Raw genomic sequence first — 22,742 nt, forward strand, 5'->3', positions numbered from 1 at the left:
GATGCTTTGCTACCTAGTAAATAGTCACTGATTAGAACAGATTAATAAAAAACTTCCACGCATCTTTTCCAACACTAAAAAGGCATGCATCCCTCTAAAATTGTTTCCTACAGAAAAAGAATATGATTAAATTTTGTCGAGGGGGAGCCCGACCCAAATCCCTTCCACATCCAATAATATCCCCATCCATTCGCGAAACTATTAAAATCGCAGAAAAGGGGAAGGCCATCCTTAATTATTTGTCTATGTCTTAATACTAAGGGAAGCCTGTTGACCAGGTCAGTATACGGAGTAAAGGTTTTGACAATGGTCACAGCAGGTGCTCCTGTCACAAAGCCAGGCTGACACAAACTCGGGCTGGGCAATGAATGAGGGCGCTTGCGCAGCAGGATATCGCGCCCTGGAAGCGGACGCCTGCGCAGAGGGGGTGATCCTGCGCTCGCGCCCCGCCTCTGCCGAGCCGCGCCAGCGCAGTCGAGAGCCAGCGAGCAGAGACAGCGCCTGCGTGGTCGTGGCCGGGCAGGCTGTGACGGTATCGGCGATGGAGCCAGCGGAGCCGCCGAACGAGTTAGTGTCAGCCGAGGGCCGAAACCGGAAGGCGGTGCTGTGCCAGCGTTGTGGTTCTCGCGTGCTGCAGCCAGGGACCGCTCTCTTCTCCCGTCGACAGGTAGGAAGGCAGGTTAGAGGCCGCTTACACTGCAGTGTTTCACGGGCCGAAGCGGTCGAATCCTGGCTCTTGGGTTTCGGGAGACCGCGCCCCTCCTCGCGCCGTCCTTAAGCCCCGCCCCTCAGGCGCCAAGTCCCGCCCCACTGGCTCCTGCCGGCGAGGCTCCGCCCCTGCGGCCGTGGCCGCGGGAGATGAATGGGCCGCCGCCCCAGGACCGCTGAATCCTTTTCTCTGAGACCTTCCCGGTGCTCTTGTGTCCGGCCCTAGCCAGCCAGATAGCCGCGGGAGAGCTTCCTCTGCGCCAGCGTTCCCCAGGCCTCCCTCCCGAGCGCGGGCCAGGAGCCCTTCCGCGCCCCAGGGCGGTTTCCGCGTGTTAGTGGAAGGGTTACTCCCCAGCCCGCTGCTTCCAAGAGCTCTGGCCAGCCTGTGAGACCCCGCAGGTGCATCTTTCGGTCGCTGATCTGGTGTCACCCTGGACGCCGGAATGTAGCCTGTCTCACACCAACCCCTAGCCACCGATCCTTACTTCACTGCCTCATTTCTGACAGGCGCTTGCCAGCACGCAGAAGAGCTCCAGGTACAACTTTGGTGCAGAGTAACCCCAAGGCACCACAAGCCAGTTTTCCGAGACCAATCATATTTCAAGTGGGATAGATATCAGAAAATTTGGAAATAAATTCCGAAGGAAGATAAATAAATTTTCTTCAAATTAGGACTTTTAATACCCTTCGTAACACCATCACTCCAAATGAGAAAGTTGATACTTTTTTTTAATTTTGGTAAGCTTTTCATTAAAATGTAACATACCCTTAGAAAAGTGCAAAATGTAATCTCGTTTCAAACGTGCATATCCTATCATCAAATGATTTTTAAAAAAATAATGTAGACCATTTTGTTATTTCATGCGGTTGAACTGATTGTAAAGTGTAATGCCCAATTTAGAAGCAAGAAGGCCCTTTTCCGCCCAAAGCAGAGCCTTTTTCATAAAAGAAGGAAAAAGGAATCAAACCCCCTTGTTCTGTAGTGGTTTCATGATTTCTCCTCTAGAGAGGTTGGAATGCCTCCTGCTCTCTTGGGAAGACTCCCAAGGATTGGAAGTAGAGTTATCGATTTATTTTACCAAGTTAGTGACATCATGAAGAGGTGAAAAGAACGTGGGTCTTAGAATTGAATCCTGACCTTCCCATTAATATTGCCATGATGGGCTGGGGGTGTGGCTCAGTGGGAGAGCACTTGCCTGGCGGTCGTCAGACACTGGGCTTCATCCTCAGCACCACATAAAAGTAAATAAAATAAAGGTATTGTGTTCATCTACAGCTAAAAATTTTTTTTTTTTAAAAAACATTGCCAACCTAGACAATATCATGCCATGTGAAATAAGCCAATCCCCAAAAAGGCTGAGTGTTTTCTCTGATAAGTGGATAATAAGTGAATGCTGATCCATATTGGAAGGTGGATAGGGAAGAATAAAGCAACCTCAGATTATGCAGAGGGAGTGAGGGGAGGGGTGGAGCTGTGGAGATGGGAAGGATGATAGAATGAGACAAACATTATTACCCTATATGTGTATGAAAAAAATTTTTAAATAAAATTTATATATATATATAAACATATATATATATATATATATATATATATATATATATATATAAAACTTGCCATGAACTTCAGGTTGCTGGGCATGCATGTGAAAGCATTAGCATAATACCTAGTAGATAGTACATAGTATATGTGGTTCCCATGCTATGCAAGTTGTCTACTTTTATGAGCAGACTTTAAGAAATTTCTTTAGGTGGGCGGGGTTGTAGCTCAGTGGTGGAGTACTTTCCCTGCATGTGTGAGGCACAAAGTTCAATCCTCAGCACCACATGAAAATAAAATAAATAAAAGTGTCCATCCACAGCTAAAAATATTTTTGAAAAAAGAAATTCCTTTGGGTAATTTATGTTTAAATTCTTTTTTGTTTTATATATTTTCAACTGGTGTTGCCAAACATTGTATGAGCAAATTAAATTATGTATGTTATATTTCTTTCACAAGAGTGGCTGCTATTCTAAGAAAGGAACCTAAGAATTGTTTTTTAGGTGTAAGGCCCATCCCCCCCCCTACCCTTTTTCTCTCTTTTTTTTTTTAACTGTAGTACTACGGATTGAACCCAAAGGCTCTCTATCACTGAGCTACATTTGTAACCCTTTTTATTTATTTTTATTATTTTTTAAGTATTTTTTTTGGTTGTAAGTGGACACAATACCTTTATTTTATTTATTTATATGTGGTGCTGAGGATCGAACCCAGTGCCTCACATATGCTAGGTGAGCACCCTTCCATCCAACCACAACCTCAGCCCCTTATTTTTTATTTTGAGACATTGTCTTGCTGGCCTTGAGCTTTCTATCCTCTTGTCTCAGCCTCCTGCGTAGGTTGGGATTACAGGTATAGACCACCACAGCTGGTGGCTAATATTTTTCCTTCATTTTATTCTGGGGTGCTTGGGATTGAACCCAGGAGCACTTTACCACACCACTGAGTTACATCCCTGGTCCCATTTTTTTTGTTGTTGTTTTGTTTTGTTTTTTGAAACAGTGTCTTACTAAGTTACCTAGGCAGGCTTCAAACTTTCAATCCTCCTACCTTAACCTCCTAGGTCACTGGGATTACAGGCATGTGCCACCCCCCTCTTTTTAAAAAGACATAAATAGGTGGGGCTTGTTTGTTTTGGTCTTTTGTTTTTGTCTATTTAGTTTGTTTGTGTTTTACCATGGCTTGTGTTTCTGTATATTTCCTATTTCTTGAGAAAACACTATTGGAAGAATATTGTGCTTTCCCCAGACATTAGTGACACTAATCTGATCCAACCTCCAGAACTCTCCTTGATTTTAAGTACTATTTTTCTTTCTCCTTTCTTTCCACAAGTAACATAAATTCTAGGACATGATGTGAACAGGAAGTTTAAATCTCATGCAAAATTCTAACCAGTTATTACTTCTTCACCTATTGTGTGTTGTATATTTCAGGGAAGAAGAAAAATGCCTGCCCTTACAGAGAACAGTTCACAATTTGAAGGGCACTGCACTCCTTAACTGAAACCCTGTAAAGCTTTAGAAACTCTGAAGAGGGGGGAAAAAGAAAAAAGATGATCTAGGGTGCAGTGATTACTGCATCTCATATTCCATAGTTCTTAGGTCTAAAAGCAGTGTTTCTCAACTGAAGGCAGTTGTGTCCCTCAAATGGAAAAATCTAGAGAAATGTCTAGAGACATTTTTGGTTGTCCAAATTGGGAAGGCTGCTACTGGCATCTAGCAGGTAGAAGCCACAGATGCTGGTTAGCATCCTATAATGCCTAGGCCTGTCCCCAGAGCAAAGAAACCTCCAGTCCAAAATGTCAGTTGTTCCAAATTTGAGAAATCCTGTCCTACCGACCTGAAAGCACTCACGTCTGTCATCTCAGTTGACCTTATTAAATTATTTGTACTGTTTGCTGTTTATGCATAGACTGTGAGGCCCATGTCTCTGTGTCTTCTATAACTAGACTGCACATGAGTGAGAACCTAGCAGATATTTGGATTTAAATAGATTAATGAATAAAAGCTATTATTCCAGCTAAATAATGTGTTAGTATGGATACAGTGCATCAGTTTAGTTGGCACCATTACTGCACTATTTGTGTAGCTTGTGAATTTATATTCTTCTATTCATAGAATTTGTTTCACAAATAAAATATCCATATCCCTGACCTTGGTACAGGTTGACTAGTCCTTTTCCAAAATACACAGAAAAAGGAATGTTTTATCTTTTGCATTGCTAGATATTGAACTCAACCTTCTGCTTGCTATGCAAGAGCACTGTCACTGAGCTACTCGAGAGTGTTTCAGACTTTGTATTTTTGGGGATTTTGGAATATTTGCAAATACATAATGAGATATCTTGGTGATGAGACCCAGGTTTAAACATGAAATTCTTTTGCTTAATATACACCTTTTCCAGTATGTTTACTACCCATGTTTTGACTGTGACCCATCACATGAGGCCAGCTGTGGAATTTTCCACGTGGCATCATGTTGATGCTCAAAAAGTTTCGGATATTGGAGCATTTCAGATCAAATATTTGGATTAGGGAACCTGTACTGTAATCCCTGCACCTCCGGAGGCTGAGGCAGAAGGATCACAAGTTTAAAATGAAACCCTGTCTCAAGAAGTGCTGGGGGTAGTATCTCAGTGGTAGAGTGCCTCTGGGTTCTGTTCCCAGTACTAGGGGGGAAAAGTGGCAGGAAATGAAGCTGAGGTGGAATTAATGAAGGTGGAGAGAAAGGCATTGGGGTGGACACCCATGCAGTGGATAGGATATGGATCAAAAGGAAGACATGCCAGGCGCAGGTTGCACACTTATAATCCCAGTAGCTCAGGAGCCTGAGGCAATTTAGTGAGGCCCTAAGCAACTTGAGATCCTGTTTCTAAATAAATATTAAAAAGGGCTGGGGATGTGGCTCAGTGGTTAAAAAACCCCAGGTTCAATCCCTGGTACCAAAAAAAAAGAAGACAGCCAGCTGCCACTGAGTCTGCTTTGGCCAGGGACTAGTGACCTCAGATAACCATGAGGTGTTACCAGATGGCAGAAACCTTAAAGGAGCCAAGTGTTCGGGTGAGGAGCAAGGGTAATTTGGGAGCGAGAACACTGGTTCCCGTCTCAGCATCCTGAAGGATGTGCACTGTCAGAGAATGGGCGGTGGCCACTGAGGAGGCTGCGCTGGTGTCCTCAGGGCCTCATTTGGGAAGGAAAAAGGAGATAACTTGGTAGAAGAGAGTTGTCTGCCCCTTTATAGTTTTGAGGGGCAGGGAATGACTCGCTGAGGAGGAGGTGTAAAACTGGAAATAAGAACATAAGAGCAGGGGACCTGACGCCAGCACCTAGAGGGAGTTTATGAAGCAGCGTGCACTGAACAGACAACCCAGCACTCTGGCGTCTTCTTCCCAGAAAAGTGAAAACTTATGTTCACTCCAGGATCTGCCTCAACTGTCATAGCAGCTATATTGATTATAGCCCCAAACAGGAAATAGCCCAGGTGTCCCTGGAGTAGATGAATGGTTGAGGAACTGGGACATCCATCCGGTGGAATACCATTCAGTAATAAAAAGGGAACAAACTGCTGATTCACCCAACTTGGATGAATCTCCAGGGAATTGTGCTGAGTAGAGAAAGCCAGTCTTGCTGGGCATGGTGGCGCACACCTGTAATCCCAGTGGCTTGGAAGGCTGAAGCAGGAGGATCAGGAGTTCAAAGCCAGCCTCAGTAACTTAGCAAGCCCTAAGCAACTCAGTGAGACCCTGCCTCTAAATAAAATATTAAAAAGGGCTGAGGATGTGACTTAGTGGTTAAGTGCCCTTGAGTTCAATCCCCAACACCAAAAAAAAGAAAAAAATCAGCCAGTCTCCAAAGACAACTTTTATATGTATGATTTTATATGTGTGATATATGTATGATTCCTTTTATATAACATTTTCAAAATGACAAAAGCCAGGTTAGTGGTTGCCAGAGGATAGAAAATGGAGTGGGAATACACTGATGAATGTGGTTATAAAAAAGCAATGTGAGGGGCCCTTGAGGTGATGGAACTACTCATTATCTTGACTGTGACCGTGGGTACCCAGACTTACATGTGATAAAATGGTATAGAGCTAAATATGCACACGCTAAGCATAGTGGCATGAGCTACTGGAGAGGCTGAGGCAGGATCACAGTTGATGCGAGACTGGGCTGGGTAACTTAGTGACACCCTGTCTCAAAATAAAAAAGGACTGGGGATATAACTCAGTGATAGAGCAGCCCTGGGTGAGTTTCTGGGTTCTTTTTTATTTGTTTTCATTTATTCATTATTTGCATTGATGGGGATTGTACCCAAGGCCGCTTTACCACTGAGCTAACTCCCAGCCCTTTTTTATTTTGAGACAGGGTCTTGCTAACATGCCTAGGCTGGCCTTGAACTTGGGACCCTCTTGCCTCAGCCTTCCAAATTGCTGGGATTACAGGTTTGTGCCAGTGTGCCCCGTAGTCTGCCTTCTAAGGTGGTGGCAGAAGGCCCTCAGAGCAAATGTCCCAAGAGAAGGAGCACAGGTTCTGTGCCCTTTCTAACCCAGCCTGGCACTTTCACTGCCTTAATCACCTGGATAGTTGCCCCGGTCTGCCCATGCTCCCCCTCCTAGCAGAATTATCAGAGAATTTAGAGATGTGTCTAAACCACAGGTTCTCACGGGAGAGAATTACCAGAAAGTAAACAGAAGTTTATACTGTATTGTAAGTTTTTATTCTCATCCAAACTGTAGCATGCTTGCCAAGTTTTATACGAGAATGTATTTTTACGATGAGAAGGGAGAGTTTTATTTTTAAAAGGGTACCGTAAACGGTGCATCAACAGAAGCCCGCTGAATCTTGGTGTTCTATTTATTTCTGAAGAGGCTGTCCAGGGTAGGGGTTACTGATTAACTAACTAGCTGTAATCTTGATAGCAGAGATAACCCACTGGCCAGGATCTCAGTGGCAACCTTGGTCCCCATTGAAGACAGCTGCCTTAAATCTGATATGGATTTTTTTTAATTTTCACTCCAACAGTCTTTATAGAAATCCTTATTTTATTCCAAACATCATATCCAGTCGCCTGGCCCTCGTGATTTTCTTGGCCTCGGGATGAATAGGTTCAGGTCCAGGCACAGCTGTGCATGTATGTGTGCATACAAAGGTGTAGTCTCACTACATGTAGGTCTGGCTTATAGAAGCTAAATGAAGACAGAAGTGTTGAGGAATATATGGAACAGGACCGAAAGTTATGCCAGGAATGGCAGTTAGTAACAGCAGTGTCTTGCGTCACTACTCAGGAGACACTGCAGAGGTGTGCTTTGCACTATAATCAGGAACAGGAGAGGGAAGCTGGCATGCCTTTGCTGGGCACCTCCTGAAGGCAGTTGCTTAAGTACTCTGGTTGGACACGCTGAAGTCTTAGTTGGTTGAATGTTTTAACTAGTTTAAAGTTCTATTCTGCTTCTGGTGTGACTTCACACCTACAAGACAGAGGACATACCAGAAATATTTTTAAGGAAAACTGAGGCCCACGGAAAGTTATAGAAAGATCTGGAATTCAAGTCTCTTAGCTCCTGAATTTTGATTCCCAACTCTTATTTAAGTCTCTGCTGTTCTCATTTTCAGTTATGGTAAGACAAATCATTGGGGTCACATTTAACTGTGAGATGAAGAGGGGTTGGAATGACAGTGTAGCAGGAGGAGGGAGAATTTCATAATTTTTAACATCTTCAGATGACATGTCAGGTCACACATTAAAGGGCAGTGCACAGATATGTTTTAATAAGCCAAGTACTTGGCTGCATGTGGTAGCACAAGCCTGCAATCCCTGCTGCTCAGGAGGCAGAGGAAGGAGGAACACAAGTTTGAAGCCAGCCTCAGCAACTTAGCAAGACCCTGTCTCAAAATAAAAAAGATTGATGTTGTAGCTTAGACAGAGCACCCCTAGGTTCAATCACCAGCACCACAAATAATAATAGTAAGATTAATAAGTCAAATGCTTAAAGGAGGGGGAGTAGAACATTCTGGAACAGTGCTACCTCCCACCCCTCAAAGATATCCTGTGTGCTACAGTGTGGCCCAGGGTTCAGTACTGCTACCTCCAGTGTATTTAATACGTGTTGAGTACCAGTGCCAGACTAGCACAGAGGCCATCCTATTTTATTACAGTTTGGAAAAGTATTAGAAAGGTATTGAACAATAAGTGATATAAGAACAGTGATGATGAGGAGCAGAGAAAGGGGCAGCAAACTCTGTTGGCATTGTGTCTCAGCACCGTGGATGCAGCTGAAAGTGTATATACTGCTGTCACGGAGGAATTTAAGGTAGTCACGTGCAGCTGGGCAGCCCTGCATGCCTGCAGTCCCAGCAACTCAAGAGACTAAGGCTGGAGGATCACAAGTTCGAGGCCAGCCTCAGCAACTTGTGAGGCCCTGTCTCAAAATTTAAAAAGTTGGACTGGGGTTGTGGCCAGTGGCAGAGTGCTTGTCTAGCATGTGCAAGGCAAGGCACTGGGTTCAATTCTCAGCACTACATACAAATAAATAAAATAAAGGTCCATTGCCAACTAAGAGAAAATATATATTTTAATTTTTTTTTTTAAAGCTGAGGATGTAGCTCAGTGGTAAAGTGCCCCTGGGTTCAGTTCCCAATACCAAAAATAATAACAGTGATGATAATCAGAAAATAATAACAAAAAAAGTGGAAGCAGCATGAGGAAACTTCTAGGAGTAATGAATGTATTCATTATCTTAATTACAGTAATGGTGTCACCAGTGCATTCATGTACTGAAATGTATCAAACTGCATACTTTAAATATATGCTGTTTATGAACCGTTTATACTTCAGTTAAGCTCTTTTTTTAAAAATATGCAGTAGACAGTGTAGAAAGCTAGTTCAGACTGGTTAGAGAAGAGTTCCTGAAAAGGTGGTATTTGAACTGAATACTAGGAAGGTGCTGGCCATGCCCAGCTCTGAGGGCAGAGTAGACTTGTGCTAGTGGAGGAAGCAAGACCAGTGTGCCTGAAGCACAGTGAGCTGGGGCCGTGTAGGCCACCATCAATGCGGCAGGGAAGCCACCACCTGGGCTTCTCTTCCATCTCCCTTTAGAACCAGGGCCGGCACCAGAAGAGCCACCCAACACCCCAGTCTATAACCTAAGGAGAGGGCTCATCTTTTTTTCTTTCCCCCGCTTCCAGAAAGCAACTAGGAGGAAAGGAAAGGAGCAGAGTGAAGTGTAAAGAGAATGGGGTGGTGACGTGGCCGGGCCCGTTCAGCTTGTGTGTTCCTTATGTTTTCTTCCCACTGCAGCTTTTCCTTCCCTCCATGAGAAAGAAGCCAGCTCTGGCCGATGGCAGCAATCCTGAAGGCGACCTCCTCCAGGAGCACTGGCTGGTTGATGACATGTTCATCTTTGAGAATGTGGGCTTCACCAAGGACGTGGGCAACATCAAGTTTCTGGTCTGCGCAGACTGTGAAATTGGACCCATTGGCTGGCATTGCCTCGATGACAAGAACAGTTTCTATGTGGCCTTGGAACGGGTTTCCCATGAGTAACTGAGGGGACAGGGACTCAGATCCACCCCCAACTATAAAAGCTCTCCCCACAAGAACTGGCATTTGACCTGTGTAACTGTTGTGCTGCCTTCTCTGTACTAACACCAATGACAAGCACCACCACCTCCACAGGCATGCAGGGGCCAGTCCTGCTTCCTCCACGCCTCCCTGCACGCCTCTTGCTTGGTCCACTGTGCATAACATGTCCTGAGCCCTCTTTCCCCTAGATTCAGGACACTCACACCTCCAGACATCTAGTCTCATGCCTGGCGCTCTGCCGAGGCTCCATTTTACCCAGGACTTGCTTTTTTTTTTCCCCCTCCTTGCTCTGGAAGAGTAGTATTCAACTTTTTAGCCATGACACATGACAAAAGATGGTCATGTGCCAATAGTTGAAACTCCACCTTTTTCTCTCCCTCAAGAAAGCATACCCGTATCTGAGATAGACTGTTCTGTAGCTAACCTTGTTAGCTACATTCTTTTATTCTTAAAAGCAAAACGTTTATGAACTTCAGTATTTAAACCACTAATGAGAAACACATTACTTTGGATACATCTCTAACACCATGTTTGAGACCCTTTGCTCTGGGTTGATACTGACATTTTATGCAAAGATGCATGTGGCCCCTCTTCCCTTCAAATCTTAACGTGGTTTCTTTTATTGGCACCTCATGTCTGCAGCCTATACATAAGCATCAGACTGTCAGCTCTGTCTGGCAGCCACCCAAGGGAAAAAACCCTGGCTATTAACTAGGCAATCCTGGAGGGTGGAGGGTATGGGATATATAAGGGAAAGGCCTTTGCCTATCTCCTATGGACAGGTAACTTTCTTCCATTGTTTTTAGGAGACTTCTGTAATAGACAGTATAATCATTTGCTGGACATACTAGGCATGGTCCTCAGAATTTTAATTCCATTGAATCTCCCTACCAACCCAGAATATAGACTTCTCCCACCAATATGCCTCTATTTCTATTGCTGTGGGATTGCTGTTTGATATTAGCAAACTTACCTAAATCTTCACCATGAATTCCAATTATTCTGTCCTTTCTCTTCTGAAATGACTCACCATCCTGGAAGGGATCTGTATGACCAGGTGTCAAGTATCCTCCCTGTGACCCTACCTCCAGAGGTCTAGAGTTGAAATTAGGACTAAACAGAGACCTTACATCCAAAGTTCTTTCCTTTGCATGTGTTGCTTCCTCCTTCCTTCATTCCAGAACTTTCTAAGGACTTCCCCACTAAAGTACAGGCCTTGAGCATAGTTTTGCAACTAACTTACTTGCTTAGAAAGGTGGCTTCCTTCCCAATCAGCTTGAATGAGCTCCAGCAGAAACCAGAGAACTTTTCATGATAAATGGTCAAATGTCCATTATTATGAGATTTGTGAAAAAACAAATAATTACCCACTCATGTCAGAGGAACAAAACCAAGTAATCACCCCTAGTGACATGGGGACCCTAACATCACAAGCTGAGCATTTTCTTAAATTAGGCTTTAACTTTTTTAATTGTAAAAAAATAGTACATGTTCATTGTATATAAATTTTTTAAATGGGTATAATTTTTTCAGTTAATGTAGACTTCTACCATCCAGAGATTGCCAATGATAATGTGGTGTATATCCTTCTCAATGTTTTTATATGTATATATAACGTGCAGTTTTTAAAAGAAAGTTGAGCACATACTGTACTCTTTTATAACTTGCTTTATTTTTTAATTTTTTTTTGTAGTTGTAGATGGACAGCATGCCTTTATTTTATTTATTTATTTTTATGTGGTGCTAAGGATAGAACCCAGTACCTCACACATGCTAGGCAAGCGCTCTGCCACTGGACTACAACCCAGCCCCTATAACTTGCTTTATTTCATTGTTTAATAATATAGGGTGAAGAGGCTAAGGATGTAGCTCTGTGGTGGAGCACTTGGGTTCAGCCCCCAGCACTGCAAAATAATAAAATAGGGTGAATATCTTTCATTATTGGTAGCTACCCATCCATGTACACCATTGTTATTATATTCTGTTGTATCACTTCACTATAATTTATTTCCATAACCCACTATTTGGTTGCCTGCAGTTTCTTATAATCAGTGATATAATGTGCAACCTCATAATTAAATCTGTATCCCACATTTTTTATTTGTTTTTGGCAGTATTGGGGTTGAGCCCAAAGCATCACACATGCTAGGCAAGAGCTCTACCACTGAGCTACAACCTGACCCTTTATTATTTTGAGACATGGTCTCGCTAGATTGTCCAAGCTCATCTCAAACTTGCCATTGCTCTGCCCTGGTCTCCAGGTATCTGGGATTACAGGTGTGCACCACCATGCTCTGCTTGGATCCACTTTCATAATCATTTCCTTGGCATAAGAAGAAGTGGAATTGCAGGGTGTGTACATTTCCAAGGCTGTGCTGTTTCGACACCTGTTCCTCAAAAAACTGTGCTAATTTACCCTCTTGCAGCAGTATATAAGAGCACTCACTTTCTGACCCTTACTAACAGTGGGTATTTATTATCATTTAAAAAATACTTTGCCACTTAGATAGAAAAAAATAGTATCACTGTTTTTATTTGCATTTTATTTCTAATGAAACTTTTATACATTTCCTGGTCACTTGTTTTTCCTTTTTTGAAAATTGCCAAACATTGTTACAGTAGTAACCAAAAATTCTGAGTTAACTATTCTGCCTTTACAGTTTAATTTGAAAAAATAAGTGAATAAAATAATTTAAACAGTGGAAATTAGAGTTCTGTGCACATTGGGAAGAGGGCTGGGAGTGTAACTCAGTAGTAGAAGGTTTTCCTAGCAAGGGTGAAACCTTGGGTTCAATTCCCAGCACCAAAAAAACAAAAACAAATTAACTACTTGGGAAGAATATATAATTTGAAAAAGCAGAAGAAAGCTAAAACATGAATTCTAGGGTTTAGCTTGAGATCTGACACCTAACTGACTAATCAGTATCTGCTATAAAAATGAGAATGTCAGCCAGGCATGGTGGCTCATGCCTGTAATCCCAGCAACTTGGGAGACTGAGGCAGGAGGATCACAAGTTCAAAGCCAGCCTTGGCAACTTAGTAAGGCCCAAAGCAACTGTGATGAGTTGATGTATTTGACTCCATGGAAATGTTACAGGCCAGGCTATATGGGCAATGACTAAATAGACTATTTTACCCTGAGACTCCATGTCATGTAGGAAATGTTTCTCCCATGGGAACACCTTACCTCTCTACCCATCAACAGTAGCTTAGCATAGCATGTTTGGCAACACAAAATGGTAATTCTTATATAATGTAAAATTGTACTCTTTTTGATTCCTGTTTTTCCTAATCAATGTACCATGTCAACAGTGCTTGTCTAGATGTTAGTAACCATTCTTTAATTTGTACCTAAGTTAGGTAATGTTGACTCGCTTCCCCCTTCTGCTTATGATATCAGATCTCATGATGTTAGTCTAATTCTGCATCATAGCAACAGATACTTATGATTGATGTACTGACTTCCAGTATAAAAACCCCTAGAACCCAATAGTTGGGGCTGTTCTCCTAATAGCCATTATTGGGTTGTTCTGTGAGACTCTCAAATTTGGTCTTCTCAGTGGTGACCAGTCTGTTCTTAAGTTGTACCCCACAACAAGACCCTGTTTCTAAATAACAAAAAAGGACTGGGGATGTGGCTTAGTGGTTAAGTGCCCCTAGGTTCAATCCCTGGTACCAAAAAAAAAAAAAAAAAAGAGAATGTCACCTGGGTTTTTTCCCAGGACTGAGGACTGAACTCAGGGGCTTGCACGTGCTAGGCAAGCACTCTGCCATTTGAGCTAAATCCCCAACCACAAAAATGTCATCTCTTCATTTCTATCATAAGTTCTCCATAAACACTTGTGAATCAGTTAGCCCCAGTGTTAATACAGGTCAGAAACCTGAATGCTCTTTTACATTGCTGGAGGAGTGTAAATTAGCACAGCTCTTTTTGAGTGTGTACAAAGCCTCAAAAATGTATACACCCTGCAATTCCACATCTCATAATGTATGCCAAGGATACTCAAGGGGTAACTCGTGCTTGCTGCTACGCATACAGAAACCTGCAATTCCAGAGCGGGGTTGTTGCTCATTGGTAGTGCTCCAGGCTTAGCATGTCTGGATTCCACCCCAACACCAAAACAGAAACAACTCACAGTTCCTATTGGTGAGAGTAATTGATTGTGCAGAGGCTTAATTGTCTCTACAAAAATTGTTTTTTAAACACAAAAAAGGGACAGTGGTGTACTGGCATTCTACATATTATAAAAGACTTCAAGTAATGAACGTAAATTACGAGGACTTTAGCTCTTGATAATGGTAGGTAGGTAATTTGGACTGAGTATCCCATTGGGGGCAACTAGATAGCCTAGAAAAAATATTTTTAAAATTGTTTAAGGCCAAGCACAGTGGCACACGCCTGTAATTCCAGTGGAGGTAGGAAGCCTGCAAGTTTGAGGCCACCCTCAGCAATTTAGCAAAACCCTGTTTCAAAATTAAAAAAGGAAAAAAAAAAAAAAAAAAAAAAAAAAAAGGGATGTATCTCAGGGGTAGAGCATTTGCCTAGCATACTCAAGGCCCTGGGTTCAGTCCCCAGTACTACAAAAAAGAAAAAACTCTTCAGCTCTTGATACTAAGAATGGTGTTGCATGTAGGAGTACTTGGTATGGTCCAGGATTTGACATGCCATCATAGGCTTTCTATAGACTATCTCTAACACAAGACTTCCTCAAACCCCTGCTAATAGAATTGTTTAGCTTTATACCAAGAAGGCTGGGAAAGCACAGAAATCCATGGGACATGCCCAGGTATACTTAGAGGGGTTGGTGCTGTGAGACCTCAAGTTTTTTTAGTTTTGTTTTTGTTTTCATTTATTTATGTGGTGCTGAGGATCGAACCCAGTGCCTCACACCTACCAAGCGCTCTACCACTGAGCCCCAACCCTTACCCCTACTCCAGCCCTTTTTATCTCTCTCTCTCTCTTTTTTTTTTTTTTTTTTGTCTCTTTTTTGAGATTGGGGTCTCACGAAGTTGTCCAGACTAGCATTGTACTTGCAAGCCTCTGAAGCAGCTAGACCTCAAGTTTTTAAGAGATTGTCTAAAACAAAAAAACACATGAGCAGATTCTATAGTGGTTCCATGTGTGCTGAGTGCATCTATGACACGATCAGGCCTGCTTTCCTTGTCCAGGAGCAGAAATTATCAAGTGCCAAAAATACCAGCAAAGTCAAAAAGCAAAATAGAAAATAAAGATTTTTTGAGTAACTTGAAAAAAATCAAGACTGGAAAAAATTCATTTGAAGACATTAGAGAGCAAACATGATTTTGAAATACCATTGGCCCAGGACCCTGAGGATATGGAGGGCCTGGGAACTGGGCTTAGTGTTATGGGTCACTGTTCTCCTGGATGTATTAACCAAATTTGGAGGCTGTTCAGAGGTTGATCTGTGATTGGGTTGTGGGGAGGGTGCTTGGTATCAACCCCAGTCCTCACACATGCTCTACCACTGAGCTACTACATCCCAACCCCAAGATCAGTGGGTTTTGACAGTTTTCCAAAAGTATGGACAGGGCTTGTCAAATGGTGCTAGACCTGGTGATGTCCCTCATTTTGGGTGGAGACCATCAACCCTTAGCAACTCAGAAAAAAACAGTGAATGAGAAGTAGGAAATAGGCTCTCACAAGGAATTGCTGCTCATCTTCCAATCATATCAACCATGAAATTAGATTAAGGTGCTCCCAGAGTAGCCGTTTCCCCAAACTGTTGGCATCAGCAAATAGAAATTCTCTCCAGAGGAAACTACAATCCTAAATCTCAAATTATTTCTACAAGGAAATTTGCTAATGCAATATTATGAGTACAACAAAATGTAACCAGGCATATGACACAAGATAGTAAGAAAGCTAGCAAAACAACAGACAAGGCAGAGGCCCATTATGGCTAGAGATACTGGAGCTTTCAAACATAGACCATAAAATAACTGCTGACTATGTTCAAGGAGATACACAAGTCTGGGAATTTCAGCAGATACAGGGACATCTTAAAAAAAAAAAAAAAAAAAAAAACAGGCAGAAGAGAGCTGGGGATATAGTTCAGTGGTAGTTATCTGGTCCCCATGAGGCCCTGGGTTCAATTCCCAGTACCACAAGAAATAAAAAGTACATTCTAGAACTTTTTAAAAATCCAGGAATTCCTGTAGTCCCAGCTACTTGGGAGGCTGAGGCAGGAGGATTGCTTGAGACCAAGAGTATGAGGTCAGCCTGGGCAACACAGCAAGACCCTATTCTTAAAAAAATAAAAACAAAAAAAAATAAAAATTCACTGGGTGTGGTAGTGCATGCCTTTAATTCTAGCAACTTGGGAGGCTGAGGCAGGAGGATCATGAGTTAAAAACCAGCCTCCGCAACTTAGCAAGGCCCTAAGCAACTCAGAGACCCTGTCTCCAAATAAAACAACAGAAAGGGCTAGGGATGAGACTCAGTTAAGTGGCCCTGGGTTCAATCCCTGGTACCAAAAAAGTACATAAAAATAAAAATTCAATAATCTAAGAATTCGGTGGAAGCTTTCAACAGCAGGTCGGGCGCGGCTGAAGGGAAAACTAGAAAGCAGATGTAGGCATACTAACTGACACGCAAGACTGCAACCTGAAGCGTCTCACACCACTACTGAGAGGAACCAAACAAACTCATGGGGCCAGAAAACTAGAGCCCTGAGCCATATCCATTCAATCTGCATGTGATTTTTAAAGACTGAGCGGCCTGAGTGCTAAGAATTGCTTCTACATTTTTTTTTCCTCTGCAGTGCTAGGAATCAAACCCAGGGCCTTGCACATGCTACCTCTGAGCTACATCCCAGCCCCAGTGTTTATATTTTTAAAAGATTAAGAAGTATCCACACTATATTGCCAAATTTGTCTCTTGGCCCACAAAACCTAATACTATCCAGTTCTTTAAGAAAACGGGGCTGGGGATGTAGCTCAGTTGGTAGAGTGCTTGCCTTGTAAGCACAAGGCCCTGGGTTCAATCCCCAGCATCCACCCCCCCAAAAAAAGAAAGAATGAAAAAGAAAACAGTTTGTTGACCCAGAAATTCCAAACCTGGCACAGTTGGTTCTGGATGCTGTTCGGCAGGCTCTAGGTTGGAGTCTTTGTCCATGAAGGGACTGGCATCATTTAAAGATGTGGCTGTGGACTTCACATGGGGAAAGTGTCAGGACTTGAATGATGCCCAGAGAACGCTGTACAGTGATGTGATGCTGGAGACCTACAGTGGCATGCTGTCCTTGGGGCACTGCATCACCAAACCTGAAGTAATCTCCAGGTAGGAGCAAGGAGCAGAGCGCCATGACAGTAGAAGAACCTCCAAACCACAGCTTTCCAGATGTCCAGGCAGTTGATGACTCAACTGTGAGGATCAAAAAAATCAGAGCAGATGTTTGCAGTGAGTTAGAATCACCACCAGCCATACATCAACAGAGGAGAGAGGTGAATTTTAGAAACGACTTAGCATCACGAGATTCAATCTGGACTGCAACATTTTTTAATGTACTAGAAAAGGGACAACCCTCCACCTGGAGGCAGAAGTATTAGCACATAAGGTCTCCCACATATGGGGAGACCTGTCAATATACTGAATATGGGAAAGCTTGTGGTACAGGGAAAAAAACCTTTCTGTAAAAACTCTAACCTCACTAAACATCAAATACACAAAGAAAAGAAACTCTATGAATGCATCAATGTGAGAAAACATTCATTAAGAAATCAGAACTCACAATATATCAGAAAATTCATGCAGGAGAAAAATTTTTTAAAAATAAACTATGAATGTCACCAACATGAGCAAGTCATTCCCTGTCAGAATTCACACAGGAAAGCCCAGGAAAACCTTCCGTTACTGGCTTCTTCCTGTACAGCAGAGAATTCACATAGGAGAGAAGCCCTAAGAATATAATAAATGTGGCAAGACACTTACCCAGGAGCCTCACCGCAGGTGCAGCAGAGCATACCACTGGAGAAAGCCCTGGAGATGTAATGGGTGTGCAAAAACATTCTTTGTGAAGGCCACCCTGGTTACACATTACAGACTTCACACAGAAGAGAATGTAATGAATGTGGAAAATTCTTTCATCAGGAGTCAGATCTCAGAAGACATCAGAGAATGAATGAGACAGAAACCTTATGATTGCAACAAAGGTGGAAAAATCTTTGGTGTGAAATTACACCCCCAGAAAACATCAGAGAACTCATCTAGGGAGAAGGCCTAAAATCCACTCTTCTTATCCTGCATCTCTCAGCCTTTCTTTATGAGTGGCACAAAGTAACAGCCCTGTAGAGGAAAAATCAGACATAAGTGATGGGCATTACGTCCAGGCCTGGTCCACATAAAAACTTCAATGCAGTCTTCCTTGATTTCTCATGGTCTCTGGGACTGAAATGCAGATGACCCCAGGGCCTTGGGAGCCATGGGGAGGAGAAGTTCACTGTGATTTAAGACAGAAGGAACCGATTGGATAGAGCAGAGATTTTCCCACCTCTGTACCCAAACTCTCCATTTTGTCTTTATGTGAGTCAGAAGTAAATACCATTTAGTTATAAAGAAAAAAAAGTCAAGTACAAGGCCCTGGGTTCAATCCCCAGCACCACAAAAAAAAAAAAAAAAAAAAAAAGAAAAAAGAAAAAAAGTTTGTTGACTACTAAAGTTGTAAAAATGTCAACTTTCCCCAAACTGATATATAAATTTAATAAAATCACAATAAAAAAGCCAACAGTCCTGTGTGTGTGTGTGTGTGTGTGTGTGTGTGTATAAAATTCAATTGATTCTAAGAGTATGTAAAAATACAGAGGACCAAGAATAGCCAAGACAGTTATGGAGAACAGGTGGAAGAATTTCTTTATTGGATGGACATTGTAGCTTGTCACAAGGAGAGACAAACGAATGGAACAAAAGAGCTCAGGAAGAGACCCATGCAAATGATCATTTGGTTTATGGTACAGGTGGGGATAATGAGTTGCAGGCTTTTGCAATGCTGGTAATGTTCTGTTAGTGGTTATGTAATGATTGCTGAGCTGTACATCTTTTGTATAGATGTTATATTTCCATAATAAAAAAAATTTTAAAAGAATGTTAGCATTAAGAATGTATAGAGGGCTGGGGATATAGCTCAGTTGGTAGAGTGCCTGCCTCACAAGCACAAGGCCCTGGGTTCAATCCCCAGCACCACAAAAAAAAAAAAAAAAAAAAAAAAAAAAAGAATGTAAAGAAGCCAGGCATGGTGGCATATGCCTATAATCCAATGGCTCAGGAGGCTGAGGCAGGAGGTTAGTGAGTTCAAAGCCAGCCTCAGTGACTTAGCGAGGCACTAAGCAACCCAACAAGGCCCTAAGCAACTCAGCAAACCCTGTCTCAAAATAAAGTTTTTAAAAGGGCTGGGGATGCAGTTGAGTGGTTAAGGGGCCCTGGGTTCAATTCCCCGTACAAAAAAAAAGTGTAGAGAAAAACCTAGAGTACAGAAGAAAATCTTTGCTAGCTACTCTTCTGACAGAGGATTAGCATCCAGTATACATAAAGTACTTGAAAAACTTACAACCAAAACCATAAATAACCCAAGTAATAAATGAGCTAATGAACTAACAGACACTTCTCAAAAGAAGAACTACAAATGGCCTACAAATAACATGAAAACACTTCCAAACATTAGTTCTTGCCTTGATAATCAGATGGTATTTCATTTTCACTATCTCCTAAACCTACACACATTGAAAATTAAGCTCATGACTTACTTCTAAGGATGATAAATCCATAAACGTAGGAACCAAGAATATCGACTTTACCCTTGGTGCCTGGCCCAATGTCTGCCACATTTTAATAGTTCAAATTTAAAATGAACTCTGCCAAATTCTTTATCATTTTAATGGAATTAATTTATAGTAGTTGATGCAGATTTTTGAAAATGGAGTTAGAGGTCAGAATGAATTCTATTTTGATGCAGGAATAGTGGGTTAAAAATTAGAATAGGCACTGTACTTTTTTCCATTTGACAAGACAATGAAAACAGATGTATAGGATCATACAGAGAGTACATCAATGTGGCCATGACTGTGGCCAAGTGTTTATAAGATAAGGGGATAAGAGTGTTAACTTTAGCAACTGTGACCAAGGTCTTCTTAGGCTTGGTAAATTAAAATCATAGAACATGTACCTAAGCATCAGAATTTATTTATTTTTGGCAGTGCTGGGAATTGAACCCCAGGGCTTCTACATACCAAGCACGTGCTTTACCACTCAGCTATGCCCCCAGCCTTTAAATGTCAGACTTTAGAGTTAAATTACAAGTGTCCACAGAATTAATTTGAAGTCAACTGAAACTTAGAATGCATCTTGCCTTAGAACGAAATAATGTTATACATGATAAGGAGATTGAACTCAGAGCAAGGTACTATGCTCTAATTGAGGAGGTCAGGAATACACTTCCCCTGCAATTAGAGCAGGTTCCTATCAAACTCCAAACCTGGTGACCCCAGACAGTACATTTCAGATTCAGAGCCAGGGTGAGTTGCGACCTAGCTAACAGTGAGGGAACTGGAGAGGAGATCGAAGATGGGCTGGTAACATTTAAGTCCCCAAGGAGGACAGTGAGCAACTCACGTGGGTCTATACATAATTCCCCACCCCAACTTGGTCCTGAATAGGCTCTGGTATGAGATGTGAAATCGCACTGGGTGGAAATGGCACCTCATCCTGGGCGCAGTTGCCCTTGTCACGTGGGAAGGAAACTTAAGATGAGATGATAGGAAAAGTGCATATGGACAGTCAGCTTGGGCAGCTACATTAACATATTTTTTTAAGAAATTCATTCATTCGAAAGGCAGGTACTAACTGTACAGTCTTGGCACAGGCCCAAGAACAAATACTGAAGCATGGCCCTGGTGTCTCATTGCTCACCCCGATTCTTCACTACTTAATGCATAGGACATTCTTTTTTTCTTTTCTTTCTTTTTTACTTATTTTTATTTTATTTTATTTTATTTTTTATTCATTGCACACAAATGGGGTACAATTTTTCATTTATCTGGTTGTACACAATGTAGAGTCACACCATTCACGTAATCACACATGTGCATAGGGTACACTCTCTCCCCTCCCCTCATTTCCCTCTACACAATCCAAGGTTCCTCCATTCTTCCCTTACCCCCACTTAAATATCAGCATCCATTTATCAGAGAAGACATTCAGCCTTTGATTTTTGGGGGATTGACTTATTTCATTTAGCATGATATTCTTCAACTCCATCCATTTACCTGGAAATGCCATAATTTTATTCTTCTTTATGGCTGAGTAGTATTCCATCGTGTATATATACACCACCGTTTCTTTATCCATTCATCTACTGAAGGTCATCTAGGTTGGTTCCACAATCTAGCTATTGTGAACTAAGCTGCTGTAAACATTGATGTGGCTGTGTCACTGTAGTATGACGATTTTAAGTCCTTTGGGTATAAACTGAGGCGTGGAATAGCTGGGTCAAATGGTGGTCCATTCCAAGTTTTTTGAGGAATCTCCATACTGCTTTCCAGAGTGACTGCACCAATTTGCAATCCCACCAACAATGTGTGAGTGTACCTTTTTCCCCATATCCTTGCCAACACCTATTGTTGCTTGTATTCTTGGTAATAGACATTCTAATTGGAGTGAGGGTATCCTATCGTAGGGTAGTTTTGATTTGCATTTCTCTAATTACTAGAGATGTTGAACATTTTTTCATATGTCTGTTGATCACTTGTATATCTTCTTCTGTGAAGTGTCTGCTCAGTTCCTTAGTCCATTTATTGATTGGGTTATTTGTATTTCTGATGTAAAGCTTTTTGAGTTCTTTATAAGTTTTGGAGATTAGTGCTCTATCTGAAGTGCATGTGGTAAAGATTTTGTCCCACTCTGTAGGTTCTCTCTTCACATTATTGTTTCCTTTGCTGAGAAAAAGTTTTTTAGTTTGAATCCATCCCATTTATTGATTCTTGCTTTTATTTCTTGCACTTTGGGAGTCTTGTTAAGGAAGTCTTGTCCTGCGCTGACTTTTTCTTCTATTTAGTGCAGGATCTCTAGTCTAATTCCTAGGTCCTTGATCCATTTTGAGTTGAATTTTGTTCAGGGTGAGAGATAGGTGTTTAATTTCCTTTTGCTGCATATGGATTTCCAGTTTCCCCAGCACCATTTGTTGATGAGGCTATCTTTTCTCCATTGTAAGTTTTTGGTGCCTTTGTCTAGTATGAGACAATGTGTTTATGTGGGTTTGTTTCTGTGTCCTCTATTCTGTACCATTGGTCTACCTGTCTATTTTGGTGCTAATACCATGCCATTTTTGTTACTATTGCTCTGTAGTATATTTTACGGTTTGGTATTGTGATACCTCCTGCTTTATTCTTCCTGCTAAGGATTGCTTTGGCTATTCTGGGTCTCTTATTCTTGAATGAATTTCATGATTTCTTTCTCTATTTCTATGAGATTTATCATTGGAATTTTAATTTGAATTGTATTGAATCTGTATAGCACTTTTGGTAGTATGGTCATTTTGACAATATTAATTCTGCTCCAAGAACATGGGAGATCTTTCCATCGTCTAAGATTTCTTTAATTTCTTTCTTTAGTTGAACAGGATATTCCCACAAAGCTTCTCCATCTTCTTTTGCCCCTCCCTGCCTAAACTGATGAGACTGTCATTTCAATTCACAGGTCATTTCCTCACTATGTGGTGAAGGCGGGTGTGGAGAGAATACACACAGCCAGGGGATGCAGACTTATTGAATCCTTTAGATTGCTTGAAAACTAGAGCTGACTGTGGGACTCTCCCCCTAGATTTTGGATTAGTTTTAATTCCTGAAGAGGTTGAGACAGTGATGTATCTGCAACTATACAGGATTGAGATCCGTGGGGTGAA

The 22,742-nt window shown here is 41.9% G+C and overlaps 1 protein-coding gene across 1 annotated transcript; it reads left to right on the top strand.

Moving 5' to 3' along the window:
- The first annotated feature begins 265 nt into the window (after nucleotides 1–265).
- On the top strand, nucleotides 266–11,483 carry RABIF (RAB interacting factor). The gene is made up of 2 exons (XM_079107243.1): nucleotides 266–667; nucleotides 9,547–11,483. The coding sequence occupies exons 1-2, from the start codon at nucleotides 365–367 to the stop codon at nucleotides 9,790–9,792; spliced, it is 549 nt and encodes a 182-aa protein (XP_078963369.1). The 5' UTR covers nucleotides 266–364; the 3' UTR covers nucleotides 9,793–11,483.
- Nucleotides 11,484–22,742: the final 11,259 nt, after the last annotated feature.

Source organism: Sciurus vulgaris (genome assembly GCF_902686455.1).
Source record: "Sciurus vulgaris genome assembly, chromosome: 12".
Classification (NCBI taxonomy): Eukaryota; Metazoa; Chordata; class Mammalia; order Rodentia; family Sciuridae; genus Sciurus; species Sciurus vulgaris.